The sequence below is a fragment of the Prionailurus bengalensis genome, chromosome B2, assembly GCF_016509475.1.
Source record: "Prionailurus bengalensis isolate Pbe53 chromosome B2, Fcat_Pben_1.1_paternal_pri, whole genome shotgun sequence".
Taxonomy (NCBI): domain Eukaryota; kingdom Metazoa; phylum Chordata; class Mammalia; order Carnivora; family Felidae; genus Prionailurus; species Prionailurus bengalensis.
This window is the reverse complement of record NC_057349.1, coordinates 2045596-2064855: the sequence shown is the minus strand read 5'-3', so window position 1 is coordinate 2064855 and position 19260 is coordinate 2045596. Positions and strand designations below refer to the sequence as shown.

The 19260-nt window shown below is 43.0% G+C and overlaps 2 protein-coding genes across 5 annotated transcripts in view; one reads left to right on the top strand and one right to left on the bottom strand.

Moving 5' to 3' along the window:
- Window positions 1–4568: 4568 nt before the first annotated feature.
- Window positions 4569–6771, bottom strand: LOC122489080. Of its 3 annotated transcripts, none has more exons than XM_043590589.1 (2): window positions 6076–6771; window positions 4569–5309 (listed from the first exon to the last, which is right to left on the bottom strand). In XM_043590589.1, exons 1-2 carry the CDS (start codon window positions 6168–6170, stop codon window positions 4733–4735), a joined length of 672 nt encoding a protein of 223 aa, XP_043446524.1. In that variant the 5' UTR covers window positions 6171–6771; the 3' UTR covers window positions 4569–4732. The 3 variants fall into 3 exon arrangements, 1 of the variants encoding a protein (XP_043446524.1); XR_006298819.1 differs by lacking the exon at window positions 4569–5309 and adding an exon at window positions 5525–5872; XR_006298820.1 differs by lacking the exon at window positions 4569–5309 and adding an exon at window positions 5525–5816.
- The window catches only part of PGBD1 (piggyBac transposable element derived 1), a 28853-nt gene continuing 14372 nt past the window's right edge, over window positions 4780–19260 (top strand). The window contains exons 1-3 of one of the 2 annotated variants that reach the window (XM_043590568.1): window positions 4780–4886; window positions 8233–8633; window positions 9972–10128. In XM_043590568.1, coding sequence (XP_043446503.1) covers window positions 8247–8633; window positions 9972–10128 — 544 coding nt within the window. In that variant the 5' untranslated portion in view covers window positions 4780–4886; window positions 8233–8246. Of the gene's footprint in view, window positions 5015–8232; window positions 8634–9971; window positions 10129–19260 lie in introns of both variants that reach the window. The other variant, XM_043590567.1, reaches the window with a different exon arrangement.

The following is a 19260-nucleotide window of genomic DNA, read 5'->3' as shown; positions in this document are numbered from 1 at the left end:
CAAGAGTCAGACGCTTAACTGACTGAGCCACACAGGGACCCCAAAGCAGTGCGACTTTTTTTTATTAAAGAAATTTTTTTAATGTTTATTTTTATTTTTTTAACATTCATTTTTGAAAGGCAGAGAGAGACAACGTGCGAATGGGTGAGGGGCAGAGAGAGAGGGAGACACAGAAACAGAAGCAGGCTCCGGGCAGTGAGCTATCAGCACAGAGCCCGACACAGGGCTCGAACTCTCAGACCGCAAGATCATGACCTGAGCCGAAGTTGGCCACTTAACCGACTGAGCCACCCAGGCACCCCTTAATGTTTATTTTTGAGAGAGAGAGAGTGACACAGTATGAGCAGGGGAGGAGCAGAGAGACAGGGAGACACAGAATCTGAAGCAGGCTCCAGGCTCTGAGCTGGCAGCACAGAGCCTGATGCGGGGCTCAAACCCATGAGCTGTGAGATCATGACCTGAGCCCAAGTTGGATGCCCAACTGACCAAGCTACCCAGGCGCCCCCAAAAACAGTGCAACTTTTCAGGCACTTTGGTATTTCATGGAAACAAAATCCTATGCCATCCCTCAGGAAGTCTTTTTCTCTGCCTTTATGGGTAAAATTGAGTTGATATCAGGGATGTTCCCCTGTGTGTTTTGAGGGCTGTGCTGAGGTTAGTACGTAAGCATTCAGCTCCATGTCCTGGTTTAAGTCTGTTTGATTCTGTTCAGTTTAAGAAGGAAAGAACAGAGAATGTCGTCATTATTCCCATGAAAAAGGAGTGACAGTGACAAGAATGTATGAAGTATGAAGAATGATCTACCCTTAAATACCTGGAAATTTTACTTCTGCATTTTTTTCTGGTGATACTATAGTACACGCAGTATAAATTTATAAAGGTTCAAAATTCACTGGCATCTGAAATGAGCTCATTCCTCTCACGGTCCCAGGGGAAAAATGGTGTTCTCATAGGTACCCCCGGGGCACACCCATAACCGCCTAGACACGAATGTAGAATACAGGTAGATTTTATTTTATTTGTTTTTCAGATTTGTTTTAGAGAGCAAGCTGGGGAGAGGGGCAGAGGAAGAGAGAGAGAATCCCACACTGAGCATGGAGCCTAACTGGGGCTTCATCCCATGACCTTGGGATCATGACTCAAGCTGAGACCAAGAGTTGGACGCTCAACTGACTGAGCCACCCAGGTGCCCAATACAGGTATCTTTTAATAATCTGCTTTCCTCATCTATTCTTGAAAATTACAGAAACATTGGGCGCCTGGGTGGCTCAGTCGGTTAAGTATCTGACTTCAGCTCAGGTGATGGTCAAACGATTCGTGGGTTCGAGCCCCATATTGGGCTCTCTGCTGTCAACATGGAGCCTGTTTGGTATCCTCTGTCTCCCTCTCTCTCTGCCCTTCCCTGATTCACACGCATGCTCTCAAAAATGAAATAAACATTTAAAAATTTTTAAAAATTAAATACAGAAACATTGAACAAAGGGCAGATGTTATAACAGGTATTGATGAAAGTTTTGCTTACAATGCAACACATCTTTAAAAATTTTTTTTAATGTTCCTTTATTTTTGAGAGAGAGAGAGAGAGAGAGCGAGCAAGTGGGGGAGAAACAGAGAGGGAGACACAGAATCCGAAGCAGGCTCCAGGCTCTGAGCTGTCAGCACAGAGCCTCATGCGGGGCTCAAACTCACAAACCATGAGATATGGCATGAGCTGAAGTTGGACGCTTACCCACTGAACCACCCAGGCACCCCACAATGTAACACATCTTAGACACTCTTAAAGCAAAGTTGGAAGTCTGTTTAGACTGCAGGAACCCAGAAAGTATGAGCTGTATTACAGCTCTCTAAAACAAATCTGAAAAACAAATTCTACCGATCAGCATTTCTGTTGGGATAGTATCCTGTAATATTCAAACAGTAGTGGAATGAAAGTCCCCGTGTGTCTTCATTTCCTGCTCACTTTCTGGTTTAAAAAACATAATGTTATTAATAAATGTGCTGTTATAAAACTAGCATGAAATAATAGGAAAGGGAAAAATAAATCACCCTTTCACCTATCAAAATAATCACTATTCAGTGTGTGTGTGTGTGTGTATATATGTACAAACTAATTGTGATTAGTATTGATAGTTTCTGCTTAATTTAATTTTTGTATTTTTTAAAGTTTATTTATTTTGAGACAGAGTGAAAGAATCCCAAGCAGGCTCCGTGCTGTCAGCATGGTGACTGATGTGGAGCTTGAACTCATCAACCATGAGGTTACGACCTGAGCCGAAATCAAGAGTTGGACGCTCAACCCACTGAGCCACCCAGGCGCCCCTCTGCTCGATTTTTAATATATCATAATTGTCCATGTTGTATCTTCATAAATTCTTAATAAATTAACTCATGTTTACTTATTATAGAAATTCACATAAATTGTAAAAACTGAAAAATATAAAGAAAACAAATCATCCTGTTCATGGTCCAGATATAATCTCTTAATAATGTATTTTGAGATACTGAAGCATAGAAACCTTAACTTTTCTCACTGGACTTAATATCATGAACAATTTTTATTTGTAAAAGAAAAGTACAATCAATTTGCTTATCTTCCCAGTCCATTCTAGTCCAGATCTGCCATAATCCTGAGTTGGCAGCTTGCCACGTGATCCTTCTCTGACCACTGAGGATTGGACCAAGAGGGGACCTGTAAGCCAGGTGTGGTCATTTGGATACCCCCAGAAGTTTGATACTGGATCAGATTCTGGTTGGTCTCTGTTAGGCATTTGGATAAGAAACTAATCTAGAGCTCGAACCATTTTTATGATCACATAAAAACTAAATAGAAACAAATAGAGACAGGAGACAGGAGAAGCAGGTCTGGCTCTCAGCTTCTGAGGTCCACCGTGCTCCCAGCTGGTCCTGGAGTCCAGGGAATACCCTTGTTTCCTTCTGTTAAAGGTTTCTTTTAAGTTAGTTTGACTGGGTTTCTGAACCTTGCCCACAAATGAACAAAAACATCCCTGATTAAGACAAACAGATAACCAAAAGTCTTCATGGAAGATAACTTTTAATATAGGTGGCACAATATTCTATGATATATGTTCCCATTGTGAGTCATTTAGTTTATAATTCTGTCACCGTAAACAGTCTTTCAGTGAACATCCTTGTACATACAGCTTTGCTCACTTGTACAATTATTTTTCTTCGTTCAATTCCTGTAACTGGACTTAATGAGGCAAAGGGGTAAGCATCTTTTCTTTTTTTCTTTTCTGTCTTTCTCTTCCCTTCCCACCCCACCCCCAACCCGCCCCCACCCCTCTTTCTTAAGTAGACTTCATGCCCAGCACAGAGGCCAATGCAGGGCTTGAAATGACACCCTCAGATCAAGACCTGAGCTGAGATCAAGAGATGCTTAACCCACTGAGCTATCCAAGCACCTGATAGGCACATTTTCTAAGGCTTTTGATTCATTTGCCAGGTGGTCCTCCAGAAAAGTTATACTAATCTACACCTCATGTTAGCAGTCTGTGAAAATGCCCACATTTTTCATACCCACATCAACCCTGGGAATTACTCTTTTGATTTGCCAAGCTGGTACCTTTTAAGTGGTTTTACCAAATATTTTTGCTGTCAAAGTTGAACATCTTTTTATATGTTAATTGGTCAGTTATAATTCTGATTTTGTAAACAGCCATGTTCACATTTTTCTGGATTTTTCTGTTAGATTTTTCTTTTACTTTAAACAGCAGTGCCCTTAAAAATTAACCAGGGGATCTGTATATAAAATTTTAAAAGCACATGCTCTTTAACAGATCAATTCCAATGTGTAGCATTTAATCTGGGATTATAAGCATGTAAAGATACTGAATGTTCTCTGCACCATTACTTACTGTATACACACACACACACACACACACACACACCTACATATACACACACACATGTGTATACGTGTACACATAAAACAGGGATAGTTAGGTAAATTATGGTGCATCCATAAATGGAATATTATTTAGCTGTTAATAAGCTGGTATGGAAAGATCTCCCAGCTATCTTTTTTTTTTTAATTTTTTTAAGTTTATTTATTTTTGAGACAGAGAGAGACAGAGCATGAATGGGGGAAGGTCAGAGAGAGGGAGACACAGAATCTGAACCAGGCTCCAGGCTCTGAGCTGTCAGCACAGAGCCCGACGCAGGGCTTAGAACTCACGGACCGCGAGATCATGACCTGAGCCGAAGTCGGCCGCTTAACCCACTGAGCCACCTAGGCGCCCCATGATCTCCCAGCTATCTTAACAGAAAAAGCTGAGGTGCAAATCCTATGGTGATCCTATAGGTCCATATTCACTCAATAAATATTTATTGAGTGCTACTATGTGGCTGGTGGCGTCCTGGGAAAACACACACGCAAAATATTAACAATGGTTGACCTTAGGGATGGTGCACTTTTCATTTTACAGTCTCTATGCAACTTGAGTTTCTATAATCTGCATACTTAAATTTTAAGAACTTGGGCTTCCTATTTTGTAATTGTTCATTTATCTGTCTATCCAGCAGCCTGAGAAGATCCTAAACAGTCTCAGTTTTGCCTTTGCCGTCTCGTTTTTAATTGAAAAGATTTACAGAGAGGAGGGTGGGCGCGGGGCGTCGGGACGCGCCTGCGCGGGGCGGAAGGAGCGACGGGGTCCTCCCGGCGCACCAGAGAGAAGCGCGGCGGCCGCCATCCTAGAGAGGCCGGACCGCAATCCTAGAAAAGCCGAGACTCGACTGCCCGTGGGGCGGAAGAAAGAGCTGTGGAGACTCGGCCTCGGGGCTGCTGGGAGGCTGGCGCTCGCGAGACCGTGACGTCTTCGTTGAGTGCGGTGCTTGGGCTTTTGGTGGACTGACCGGTAGTCGGACGAGTACGTATTGAGCGGCAGCCGAGTGCCTCCGGGGTGCCTGAGGCCACCTCGGGGGGTGGGTGGGGGCGTGTGCTGGGCTGCGGGAGCCCTCGGTGCATTCTGCACCCGCCGCGCGGACCGGGCACCAGGTGGGCGCTGGACCGTGTGGACGGGAGCCCCTGTCCCCGGGCGTCCGGCGAAGGGGGACCGGGTGGGCGTGGCTGGTCGGGCTCGCTCTGCGGTTTTCCCTGTGTGGACTTGAGGTTCAGGGAGGTGTTTGCGCTGGGACTTGGGAAATCGGCCCTCCTGGAAGGGCAGTCCTGGCCGCGAAGGAGAAGGCGGGCGGATAGAAATTGAGCAGTCAGCGTGGCAGGGATGCGGAGTTTGCGAAGGCGAAGGCTGTCTAGGGAGCCCGGGCTGTCTTTCATTCCGGGGTTAACATTCCTGCAGGATAAAGACGTGCTCAGATGTCTATCCAGTGACAGACAAACCAGTAAAAGCCCAGGGAAGGGCAGGTCCTGGGGAGTGTGAATTTAGTTCAAAAGGAGCAGTTGAAACTCTTTGGTGGGGGGGATGCGTTGAACAAGGTCCCAACTGTACTTTAGGAAATATTAACCCATAATAGAGTGGACTGTGGGGCAGGGATACCACACAGAAAATTACTGTATTGCAAATTTTATTGCCATGTAAATGGTAATAGGGGAATAAAAGGGAAGTAATGGCTGTTAGAGGCGTTTTGGAGGAAGAATTGACTGGACTCAGAAGAATATTGTACAGGGGCTGGTTTTAAGCCTGAATGCATGGAGGATGGTGGTGATGCCAATGGAAATATGGGGGAAACAGTGAGTTCAGCTTTGAGGGCACTCTGATTTCAGTTTGGGGTGTGCTGAAATTACGACCCAGGAGAGGCTGGAAGCTGGAGGCATCCTACTGTCATTTCAAGACGTGAGTCTGGAATGTAAAAGGCAGGTGGAGTCAGCGGAGATTTGAGTGTTCCTGGAATAGAACTGAAATTGTGATTAATGAGACCATACAAGGAGAAAGTAAGGAGAGAGAGAGAGAAGAACTTGAAGCATGTGTTTCAATGGTCTGTTCTTAACATTAAAAAAATTAAAAATTAAAACACCAAAGTTAGTGGCTCAAAACCACCTCAGCTTATTACTTTTCATTGATTTTTGGGTTGACTGGGCACTTCTAGGGCTGGACTTACCTGTGGTTGCACTCAGGTGGTGAATCAGCTGGGAACAAGGCCCCGCTGGGCTTTAGGTGGGGGCACCTGGGTTCCAATCCACGTGACCTATGCATGGCAGTCTCGTGGCAGTGTGCCAAGAGCTGTAAGCACTTCCTCTTGCAGAACGATTATTCCCGTATTCTCTTGGCCAAAGCAAGTCACAGGCCAGCATAGATTCAAGGGAAGGACAAGTAGACTCCACCTTTTGATGACAGAAGTGACAGAATCTCATCATACGAAGTTTTAGAGGACAGGAGACTTTGTAAACAGTCTACCTCCCCTGCATTTAAGGTGGAATATTCTGTGGGAAGTACACAGATGAGAGAGTATGTTAGGATTCCTCCACGGATGAAATTCTCTTCTCTCCAGCTGGAGTGTAGGCTGCTCAAGCATCTTCTTGTTTACTCTGCTTCCCTCACATCCCTTACCTCCTGGATCAACTCCCCCTCAGGGTTCAAGATATACTTCTCATTAACTTCACTGGTAGTATAGGCAAGCAGGCTCAGTTTCTGAGCATGACTTACAGTGGGGACAAAAATACAAGTATGTTTCATAGAATTTTGAAGCTCTTCGAATTTACTGATCCATTTTTGAAATTATTTTATTTTTTAAGTTTACATCCAAGGTAGTTAGCATATAGTGCAGTAATAATTTCAGAAATAGAATCCAGTAATTCATCTCTTACATATAACACCCAGTGCTCATCCCAACAAGTGTCCTCCTTAATGCCCCTTGTGCATTTAGCCCATCCCCCCACCCAGAACCCCTCCAGCAACCCTGTTTGTTCTCTGTATTTAAGAGTTTCTTATGTTTATGCTAACTTGGATGTAAATTTTAAAAAATAAAATAACATTTAAAAAACAGAGTTTCTTATGTTTTGTCCCGCTCCCTGTTTTTATATTTTGCTTCCCTTCCCCTGTGTTCATCTGTTTTGTATCTTAAATTCGACATGAGTGAAATCATATGATATCTTTCTCTAATTTCACTTAGCATAATACCCTTCAGTTCCAATCTTGCAAATGGGAAGATTTCATTCTTTTTGATCGCCAAGTAATAATACTCCATTGTATTCTTTATCCATTCATCAGTTGATGGACATCTGGGCTTTTTCCATAATTTGGCTATTGTCGATAACACTGCTATAAACATCGGGGTGGGTGTGCTCCTTCAAATCAGCATTTTAATATCCTTTGGATAAATACCTAGTGGTGCAATTGCTGGGTCGTAGGGTAGTACTATTTTTAATTTTTTGAGGAACCTCCATACTGTTTTCCAGAGTGGCTGCACAAGTTTGCATTCCCATCAGCAGTGCAAAAGGGTTGCCCTTTCTCTGCATCCTTGCCAACACCTGTTGCCTGAGTTGTTAATTTTTGCCATTCTGACAGGTGTGAGGTGATATCTCATTGTGGTTTTGATCTGTATTTCCTTGATGATGAGTGATGTTGAGCATTTTTTCATGTGTCGGCCATCTGGATGTCTTCTTTGGAAAAGTGTGTGTCCGTGTCTTTTGCCCATTTCTTCACTGGATTATTTGTTTTTCGGGGTGTTAACTTTGATAAGTTTATAGATTTTGGATAGTAACCCTTTATCTGATACGTCATTGGCAAATATCTTCTCCCGTTCTGTCGGTGGCCTTTTAGTTTTGCTGATTGTTTCCTTTGCTGTGCAGAAGCTTTTTATTTTGATGAGGTCCCAGTAGTTCATTTTTGCTTTTGTTTCCCTTGCCTCCAGAGATGTGTTGAGTAAGAAGTTGCTGCGGCCAAGGTCAAAGACGTTTTTGCCTGCTTTCTTCTCTAGGATTTTGATGGCTTCCTGTCCTACGTGTAGGTCTTTCCTCCATTTTGAATTTATTTTTGTGTATGGTGTAAGCAAGTGGTCCAGGTTCATTCTTCTGCGTATCACCCTTCAGTTTTCCCAGTACCACTTGCTGAAGAGGCTGTCTTTATTCCATTGGATATTCTTTGTCAAAGATAAGTTGGCCAGAGGTTTGTGGGTCCGTTTCTGGGTTGTCTCTTCTGTCCCACAGATCTGAATGTCTGTTTTTGTGCTGTTACTGATCCATTCGTATGCCTCAGACGTTCGTTTGGAAAACATTCCGAAGTGTGAACCTGGGCTAAGTGAACCTTTTCCTTTAAGTCTTTAGGCTCACCATGGATGAAGCTGTGCCAGGCCCCGCACCTGAAGGTGCAGAAAGCCGTGTGACAGTGAAGGAGGAGGACTCCCCCTGGGAGCAGGTGTGCAGCTCTTGGGAAAGCAGCTGCCACGCCCAGGAGCTGTGCCGCCTGCGCTTCCGGCAGTTCTCCTACCGGGATGTGACTGGGCCCCGCCAGGCTCTGGCCCAACTCCACGAACTCTGCCGCCAGTGGCTGCGGCCCGAGATGCACAGCAAGGAGCAGATCCTGGAGCTGCTGGTGCTGGAGCAGTTCCTGACCGTCCTGCCCGCGGAGCTCCAGGCCTGGGTGCGGGAGCACCATCCGGAGAGCGGGGACGAGGTGGTGACGGCGCTGGAGGATCTGGAGAAAGACACAGGACAGCAGGTTGGAAGAGGATGTGTACGGTGGCATGGGAGGAGAAGTGGGGAACGTTTGTCTATTAATTTTTAACTTTTTTTTTAATTTTTAAAAATAATTTATAACTTACAGAAGTATCTGGGAAAGTAGTACAGAGAACTGTCTGCTGCTCACCCAGACTCTCTAGTTGTTGACACTGTGTCATGATGTGCCTGCTCTTGTGCAAGCCACCCCCTTTCCTCTCTCTCTGCGTGTCACACACACTTACACACTCAGGCAGTATTTTTTCGACCATTTGAGAGTTATTTGCAGATACTACACTTATCTCTGAACACTTCAGTGTTCAGTGTGTATTTCTGATGAATGAGGGCGTTCTTTTGTATAACCGGAATACAAAGATCAAGTTTTGGGAAATTAAAATTATTATGGACTATCATCTACACGGTAGTCCTTGTTCGCATTCTGCCAGGTCACCTCCGTAGTGTTCTCTGTGGCTGTTTTACTCCGATCCAGGATACAGTCCAGCAACCTATGTTGCATTTAATTGCCTCTTTAGTCTCCTTGAATCTGGAACAGTGACTTCGTCTCTTTTTTTTGTTTTTTTAAAGTTTATTTATTTTGAGAGAGAGAGTGTGTGTGTAAGCAGGAGAGGGGCTGAGAGGGAAGGAGAGAGAGAATCCCAAGCAGGCTCTGCACTGTCAGCCCAGAGCCCAATGCAGGGCTGGAACTCACGAACTGTGAGGTCATGACCTGAGCTGAAATGAAGAGTGGGTCGCTTAGCCAACTGAGCCACCCAGGTCCCCCACTTGGTCTTTCCTTGTCTGCCACGACATTGATATTTGTCTTACGTTTTCTCTTAATAAGGTCCGTGTTGTTCCTTTTCCCTTGAATGCCACAGAAGATATGTTTGCCTTAGTGCATCACATCAGGGAGGCACATGGGGATGGGTTGTTGCATTACTGATGAGCTTAAGGTGGTGTCTGTCAGATTTCTGTTTCCTAAAGTTACCACTTTCCCCTTGGTAGTCCCCTAAGTAGCCTGTGGGAGCTGTCCTGTGATAGTCTCCATCCGCCAGTGTGAGCATCCACCTGGGTTTGTTTGGTTTTCTTTCTGGGCGGGCATCTTTGGTCCGCACTGTCCTCGTTTGCCGCGTATCCCCAGCCCGTAGAACACACTCCGAGTCTCCGTAGGTGTGCAGTCCCTCTTTACCAAATGGGTGGACATCTCGGTCTGCTACTCTCTCATTTACTGCTGCTTTGAAAGATTAAATGGGGCTTGTCTGGTATTTCCTTGAAGATGTCCCTAACTGCTGTTCAGTCCTGTTCCCACCAGGATGCATTTTCAAGGTAAATCTTTTATCCCCAGGCTTCTGTCTATACTCGGGGACAGGACATGCACTCGCTGGTGACAGAGTATCAGGGAGCCTCTTCAGAATGTCAGAGCCTCCAGCTCCTGCCCAGGGTAACTGCCTTGAAGTGTGAACCTCCAGAGCTCTGCCAAGAGAACCCCGGAGAAGTGAGTGGTGAGTGCCAGTGCGTGTGTAGTACGGAAATTGGGAGCAGACACTGACAGGCGCTTGTTTATCTGTGTCTTTCAGTTTTTATATATAGGTGGGTATATATCTATATCTATATTTATGTCTATATATGTGTGTGTGTGTATCTATCTGTCTATGTTTTTTCCCTACCCTGTATCTAAGCAAGCTTCTAAAAACATTTGGAATTGTAAAATGTTAGGATCCTGAGATCTTGTCCAATTCCCCTCCCAATAGTTGGGAAAACCAAAAGTCAGGCTGTTTAATGACTTGCCCAGGGTCATCAGAGGCAGAGCAACATCTAGAATTCAAGTCACCTGACCTTCTGACCGGAGGTCTCTCTGCTACTTACCTTTGCTCTACATGTCTAATTCTACACTTGTGGGTGTTTTCAAGATTTACTTGGCAGCTTTCCACAAATATACCTTTTTCCCCACAATAACATTGTCTTCAGTATCCTCCCTGCGTCTAACCTGGAGTCATTTTAAATGCAGCTGTGGGCTTAAACAGGTTCTCTCTGTTCTCCATTGAAGTGCATTCTTCTGTGTGCAGGGTCCCCCCACTTTCCGTACCCAGGCCTCACCTCCAGGAAACCATCCCAACTGTTGCTTATTGTTGAGCTCTGTGCAGGCATCTGGCACAGTGTTTGAGGTCTGCAGATGGATTGATAACAGACAGAAGTACACAGAAAGTTCAAAGAAGAGACCTTAGAATTCCACAGTGCAGTGTTTTTTAGCCTTCTCATGAGGGGTGCTGCTAGTTTTTCCCCGGAAGTTATTGAAAACTTGACTCTCTTCCCTGGAAAATGTAGGTACATGCAAAATTATGCATATGATTTCAGAGGGTTCGTGGTTTACCCCAGTCATGGTTTACCATGGTTTACCAAATTCGCTATGTTGGTGATCTGTGAATACTGATATTTTGACAGTAAGTGTAGAATGAATAAACGGTTCATACTAGAGGGAGATGAAATGTATACGGCTCATATTACTTATGGTGTTTACTCATATCCTGTAGCATGAATAGGACTTGATACTTCCCTGCTTACTTGGCTGATGGTTCTGTCATATTTCTGCAGCTGTGAAAAACCAGCATTGCGTGAAGCCCCAGAATAGTTGGTTTATCTGAAGAAGTTGAGAGGTAGTGGGGAGCCCCACAGTGAGCAGACATTCCTACTTACCTATGAGATGATGAATATACACCTACTGAAAGCAATTTTGTTTTGACTGGAGAGGAGAGAGGGGTAATGAACAGAGGTGGGCAGTTGTCAGAATGGTGAGGATGGTAATTGACAAATAGGTAACAGTGATCATAGGATGTAAGATTCTTTCGTGTAAGTGAATGCTTAAAAACAGCATGACATGGCTCACAAACCGGACCCCAGCTGCATTGTGGGCAGGACAGTGGCCTCTTGTGGTTTTCTGTGTCCCCAGAGGGAGGCACCACTGCTGTGGTAGGTGTTATCCAGATGAGAACGCTCTCTGGGCCTTCCGGAAGCATGCTTTGTCATTTTCAAAGACTTTTTTTTTTTTTTAATATATAGCCTTTTAGCTCCTTCCGAATATTTAAAGACTCTAGCTAAAGGCCTACCTATCAGTTATAAACCCAGCACATTTCTCCAGGTTACCTGACAGTACATGACTTAGACCAATTTCCCAGACTAGTGGCGTTTCTTCCTCCTGTGCTGGGATTTTCAAGGGATAGTAAGTTAACCAGTGTGGCTGGAGGGTAGGGTTTGTTTGCAAAAGAGTGTGTGGGAGAAATGGGGAAGTCACGTGGGAACGTTTTGTGGCATTAAAGTTTGGACTGTCATTAAAAAGTTGGGTGCCATAGAAGCCTTTTTAAAAAAATTTTTTTATAATGTTTTATTTTTGACAGAGAGAGAGAGAGAGAGAGAGAGAGAGAGAAAGAGAGAGCGGGGGGGGGGGAGGGGCAGAGAGAGGGAGACAGAATCCCAAGCAGGCTCCAGGCTCTGAGCTGTCAGCACAGAGCCCTATGCGGGGCACGAACCCACAAACATCTCATGACCTGAGCTGAAGTTGGACATTCAACCAACTGAGGCACCGAGGCGCCCCAGCCTTTTTTTTTTTTAATCAAAAATATGATTTACAACAATTGTTGTGTGTGTGTGTGTGTGTGTGTGTGTGTGTGTGTGTGTGGTATTCTCATCTGTCATGGAACACTAGAATTAAATGAAAACTCACGAGTACTGTATTTTTCCCAGTCTCTCAATGCTCAGTTGTGATAGTCTTAGTGTCAGACGCATTGTTGAGTGTTTGCATGTTGGTGGAGAAGTAGAAGGGACCTTGAGGTATCACCTGATAGACCGCACCTGAAGCCTGCATCCTCCTGTTCTGTCTTGAGCAGGGATGCACAGCAGTAGATCAGTGTGGTGTTTGTATTGAACTTTCCCATATATGAAAACATCCCTCTGCCTCTTTCTCGGGCTTAACCCTAATGCTCTTCCACCTGAGGAGGATGATAAGGAGCAAACACAAAGTCTGATTTGACCTTTGCTATCTCAGATTTTCCATTGTCTTTATTTTCTTTCCTCACTGCATTTTATGTTTGCCCCTTTCCATTTTCTTTCCCATCCTCCCCTTCTCAATATAGCCCCTTCTCTGTCAGCAGACCTGTTTCACATTGTGCTTTTTTAGTTGAAGGGTTTGGCATGTATGTGTTGTTGGGGGAAGTTGGGGGTAAGGTCGCAACAGTGCATCAGGGACAAGCCTGTTTTTCCAGCAAGCTTTAGTAGTTCCTCTAGATACGAAACAACACCAGTGAAAAGATGCTATGGTGATCCATTGTGTCTGGAGCAAAATAAAGTGATGCTACAGTCTTGGATAAATTCTGGGTTAGAATGATCATGTCTTCTTCATTTAGTTTTGTGTAGCTGGTATTAAGCTGATCTGAAAATTAATAATACATGACCTCAGGGGGGTCTTGCAGTTTTACAAAGAGCTTTTGTGTTCATTCTTTTGATCTTCACCAGCCCTGTAAAGTGGACTATGTTTTCCCCATGGCACAGATAAGGAATGGGAGGCTTAGCAAGACTGACAGGCCCAAGGTCACACAGCTGCAGCTGTAACCTAGTTCTTTTTTTTCTTTTCTTTTAATTCCAGTGTAGTTAACATACAGTCTTATATCAGTTTGAGGTATATAATACAGTGATTCAACAATTTTATGTATTAGTGCTTACCACGGTAAATGTTACACTTTTTTTTTTTTTAATTTTTTTTTCAACGTTTATTTATTTTTGGGACAGAGAGAGACAGAGCATGAACGGGGGAGGGGCAGAGAGAGAGGGAGACACAGAATCGGAAACAGGCTCCAGGCTCCGGGCCATCAGCCCAGAGCCTGACGCGGGGCTCGAACTCACGGACCGCGAGATCGTGACCTGGCTGAAGTCGGATGCCCAACTGACTGCGCCACCCAGGCACCCCGGTAAATGTTACTCTTAATCCTGGTCACTGATTTCACCCATTCCTCCACCCACCTGCCCTCTGGTAAACGTCTGTTGTTCTATGTAGTTTTTTTTTTTTTTTTTTTAATGTTTTATTTTCAGAGAGAGAGCAAGCAAGCGAGAGCTCAAGCGGGGAAAGGGGCAGAGGACAGAGAATCCCAAACAGGTTCCATCCTGTCAGCATGGAGCCCTATGCAGGGCTCAATCCCACAAACCCTGAGATCATAACCTGAGCTGAAATCAAGAGCTGGACACTTAACTGACTGAGCCACTCTGTTCTATGTAGTTAAGAGTCTTTTTTGGTTTTTCTCTTTTTTTCCCTTTGTTTTGTTTCTTCTATTCCACATGAATGAAGTCATATGGTATTTGTCTTTCTCTGTCTTATTTTGCTTAGCATAACACTATCTAGCTCCATCCATGTCACTGCAAATGGCAAGATTTCATCCTTTTTATGACTGAGTAATATTCCTGTGTGTGTCTGTGTGTGTTGGTGTGACTCCATTCGTGTGTGTGTGTGTATACTTATATACGCGTACCACATCTTTATCCATTCATCTATCAGTGGACACTTGGGCTGTTTCCATAGTTTGGCTATTGTAGACAATGCTGCTATAAACAGAGGGGTGCATATATCCTTTTGAATGAGTGTTTTCATATTCTTTGGGTAAATACTCAGTAGTGTGATTACTGGATCATAGGGTAGTTCTATTTTTTATTTTTTAAGGAACCGCCATACTGTTTTCCACAGTGCCTGTACCAGTGCATTCGCCACCAACAATGTGGGAGGATTCCTTTTTGTCCATATTTTTACCAACACTAGTTGTTTCTTATGTTTTTGAGTTTAGCTATTTTCACAGGTGTAAGGTGATATCTCATTGTAGTTTTGATTTGCATTTCCTGATGATAAGTGATGTTAAGCATCGTTTCATGTGTCTGTTGGCCATGTGCATATCTTCTTTGGAGAAATGTCTGTTCGTGTTTTCTATCCATTTATTGGATTATTTGTTGGTGTTGAGTTGTGTAAGTTCTTTGTATTTTTTGGATTTTAATCCGTTATTGGACATGCTATTTACAAATGTCCTCTCCCATTCAGTAGGTTGTCTTTTAGTTTTGTTATTTCCTTTGCTGTGCAGCTTTATCTCAATATAGTCCCAATAGTTTATCTTGCTTTTGTTTTCCTTGCCTCAAGAGACCTATGTAGAAAGATTTTGCTACAGCCATGTCAGAGAAATTACTGCCTATGCTCTTGTCTAGAATTTTATGGTTTCGTGTCTCAAATTTAGGTCCTTAATTTATTTGGGGTTTATTTTTGTGTATGGTGTAAGAAAGTGGTGCAGTTTAATTCTTTCACATGGAGCTGTCTGGTTTTCCCACCACCATTTGTTGAGAAGACTGTTTCTCCCATTGCATATTCCTGCTTCCTTTGTCAAAGATTAATTGACCATATAATCATGGGTTTATTTCTGGGCTTTCTACTCTATTCCATCGACCTCTGTCTGTTTTTGTGCCAATATCATACTGTTTTGATTAGTGCTGGTTTGGTTTTTTTTTTTTTTAAGTTTATTTATTTATTTTGAGAGTGAGGGAGTGCAAGTGGGGAAGGTACAGAGAGAGAGGGAGAGAGAATCCCAAGCAGGCTGCATGCTGTCAGCATGGAGCCTGACGCAGGGCTCAGTCCCACCCACTGGAAAATTATGACCTAAGCCTAAATCAAGAGTCAAACACTCGACCGACTGAACCACCCAGGCTCCCTGATTATTACTGCTTTGTAATATAACTTGAAATCTGGAATTGTAATACCTTCAGCTTTGTTTTTTCCTTTTTCAAGATTGCTTTGGCTATTTGGGGATCTTTTGTGGTTCCATACAATTTTGTAGGATTGTTTGTTCTAGTTCTGTAAAAAATGCTGCTGTAAATTGCTTTGGATAATATGCACATTTTAATTATATTTGTACTTCCAATCCGTGAGTCTTTCATTTGTGTCATCTTCAGTTTCTTTTTTTTTTTTTTTAATTTTTTTTTTTAACGTTTATTTATTTTTGAGACAGAGAGAGACAGAGCATGAACGGGGGAGGGTCAGAGAGAGGGAGACACAGAATCTGAAACAGGCTCCGGGCTCTGAGCTGTCAGCACAGGGGCCCGATGCGGGGCTCGAACTCACAGACCGCAAGATCGTGACCTAAGCCGAAGTCGGCACTCAACCGACTGAGCCACCCAGGCGCCCCTCATCTTCAGTTTCTTTCCTCAGTGTTTTACAACCTCCTTGGTTAAGTTTATTCCTAGATATTTCATTATTTTGGTGGAATTGTAAATGGGATTATTTTCTTAATTTCTGTTTCTGCTGTTTCGTCATTATATAGAAATACAGTGGATTTGTGTACATTGATTTTGTAACCTGTGACCTTACTGAATTATTAATTCTAGTAGTTTCTTGGTTGAGTCTTTTGGGTTTTCTCTACATAGTATCATATCATCTGCAAACAGTGAAAGTTTTCCTGCTTCCTTACCAGTTTGGATGTCCTTTATTCCTCCTCCTTCTCTGATTGCTGTGGCTAGGACTTCCAGTGCTATGTTGAATAAAAGTTGTGAGAGTGGACATCCTTGTCTTGTTCCTCACCTTAGGAGAAAAGCTCTCAGTTTTTCCCCTTTGAGACTGATATTAGCTGTGGGTTTTTCATATATTGCCCTTATTATGTTGAGGTTTGTTTCCTCTAAACCTTCTTTGTTGAGTGTTTGTATCATGAATAGATATTGTACTTTGCCAAATATTTTTTCTTTTTTTAGTTTCTATTGAAATGATTGTATGGGGGCACCTGGGTGACACAGTTAAGTGTCCAACTCTGGGTTTCGGCTCAGATCACGATCTCACGGTTTTGTGAGTTTGAGCCCCGCACAGAGCTCTGTGTGCTGTCAGTGTGGAGCTTGCCTGAGATTCTCTCTCCCTCTCTCTCTGCCCCTTCCCCACTCATGCTCTGTCTCTCTCAAATAAATACATAAACTTAAAAACAGAAAGAAATGATCATATGGTTTTTATCCTTTTATTGATATATCACATTGATGGATTTGCAAATATTGAATCAAATCACTATTGCATCCTTGGAATAAATCCCACTTTATTGTGGTGAATGATGTTTTTAATGTATTGTTGGCTTAGGTTTGCTAATATTTTGTTGAGGATTTTTGCATCTGTTCATCAGAGATATTGGCCTGTAGTTCTTTTTGGTAGTGTCTTTATCTTTTTTTTTTTTTTTTTTTTAAATCAGGGTAATGCTGGCCTCATAGAACTAATTTGGGAGCCTTCCTTCCTCTTCTACTTTTTGGAATTATTTGAGAAGAATAGGTGCTAACTCTTCTTTAAATATTTGGTAGAATTTGCCTGTGAAGCCATCTGGTCCTGGACTTTGTTGGGAGTTTCTTGATTGCTAATTTAATCTTCTTGTTGGTAATTAGTCTGTTCAAACTTTCTGTTTCTTCCTGATTCTGCTTTGGTAGTTTCTTTGTTTCTATGAATTTATCCATTTCTTCTAGGTTGTCTAATTTGTTGGCATACAGTTTTTTCATAATATTCTATTAGGTTTGTGTTTCAGTGGTGTTGATTGTTATTTATAATCTTTCATTTGTGATTCTGAGTCTGTTTTTGTTTTTAATGAATCTGACTAGAGGTTTATGAATCTGGTTGATCTTTTCAAAGAACCAGCTCCTGGTTTCATTGATCTGTTTTTGTTTTGTTTTTTAATGTTTATTTTTGAAGTGAGAGCCAGAGTATGGATGGGGGAGGCAGAGAGAGAGAGGGAGACACAGAATCTGAAGCCGGCTCCAGACTCTGAGCTGTCAGCACAGAGCCTGCCTGACACAAGGCTCAAACCCATGAACTGTGAGATCATGACCTGAGCTGAAGTCAGATGCTTAACTGACTGAGCCACCCAGGTGCCCCTCAGATCTGTTCTATTGTGTTTTTAGTTTGTATATCATTTATTTCTGCTCTAATCTTTATTATTTACTTTCTTCTGGTGGTTTTGGGTTTTGTTTGTTCTTTTTCTAACTCATTCAGGTGTAAGGTTAGGTAGTTTGAGATTTTTCTCGCTTCTTGAGGTAGACCTGTATTGCTATAAACTTCCCCTTAGAGTCACTTTTATTGCATCCCCAAGGTTTTGGACTGTTGTATTGTCATTTTCGTTTGTTTCCATGTACTTGTTGATTTCTTTTGTTTCCTGGTTGACCCATTCATTGTTTAGTAGCATGTTATTTAACCTCCATGTTATTTGTGGTCTTTCCAGATTCTTTCTTGTGGTTGATTTCTTGTTTTCCTTCCTTCATTTAATTTTATTTTCTTTCTTTTTAAAAAAAATTTTTTTTAATATTTATTTTTGACAGAGAAAGAGAGAGAGAGAGATAGAGCATGAGCAGGGGAGGGACAGAGAGAGAGGGAGGCACAGAATCTGAAGCAGACTCCAGGCTCTGAGTTGTCAGCACAGAGCCCGACGTGGGGCTTGAACTCACAGACTGCGAGATCATGACCTGAGCCAGAGTCGGATGCTCAACCGACTGAGCCACCCAGGTGCCCCTTTTATTTTCTTTCTTTAGGCTTCACTTCCAGCATGGAGCCCAGTGCAGGGCTCAAACTCACAACCCTCAGATTAAGACCTGAACTGAGATCAAGAATCAGGTGCTTAGCCAACTGAGCCACCCAGGTACCCTGATTTCTAGTAATATAGTATTGTTGTTAGAAAAGATGCATGGTATGACTTTGATCTTTTTGAATCTTTTGAGATTTGTTTTGTGGCCTAATATGTGATCTATTCTGGAATAATGTTCGGTGTGTAATTGAAAAGAATGTGTGTTGCCCCTGGGTGGCTTAGTCAGTTAAGCATTCAACTCTTGGTTTCGGCTCAGGTTATGATCTCATGGTTTGTGAGTTCAAGCCCTGCATCGGGTTCTGTGCTGGCAGCCTGAAGCCTGCTTGGGATTCTATCTCCCTCTCTCCCTGCCCCTCCCCTGCTTGCTCTCTAACTCTCTCTCTCTCTCTCTCTCTCAAAAATAAATAAATAAACATTAAAAAAAAGAAAAAGAAGAGAATGTGTATTCTGGCGTTTTAGGATGGAATGTTCTGAATATATCTGTTAAATCCATCTGGTCCATCAAAGCCAGTTTTTCCTTGATGATTTTGTGTTTGGATGATCAGTGCATTAATGCACAAAGGGTGTTAACCCCCTCCCACTATTATTACTGTCATTTATTTCCTTTATGTTTGTTATTAACTGTTTTATGTGTTTTTTTTTTTAATTTTTTTTTTCAACGTTTATTTATTTTGGGGACAGAGAGAGACAGAGCATGAACGGGGGAGGGGCAGAGAGAGAGGGAGACACAGAATCGGAAACTGGCTCCAGGCTCCGAGCCATCAGCCCAGAGCCTGACGTGGGGCTCGAACTCCCGGACCGCGAGATCGTGACCTGGCTGAAGTCGGACGCTTAACCGACTGCGCCACCCAGGCGCCCCTGTTTTATGTATTTGGATGCTGCCATGTTGCATGCATAAATACTTAAAATTGTTAACTCTTCTTGTTGGATTTTGCCCTTTCTGACTATATAGTGCTCTTCTTTGTCTCTTTTTACAGTCTTTGTTTTAAAGTCTAGTTTGTCCGATATAAGTATTGCTGC

What these genes read in the sequence shown, in the direction of transcription:
- LOC122489080 (XM_043590589.1), bottom strand. Translation starts at nt 6,170, where the DNA reads ATGCATAGGTCACGTGGATTGGAACCCAGGTGCCCCCACCTAAAGCCC. An exon ending in CCACCTGAGTGCAACCACAG is followed by an intron (nt 5,310 to 6,075) that starts GTAAGTCCAGCC and finishes TTTATCCTGCAG; the next exon opens with GAATGTTAACCCCGGAATGA.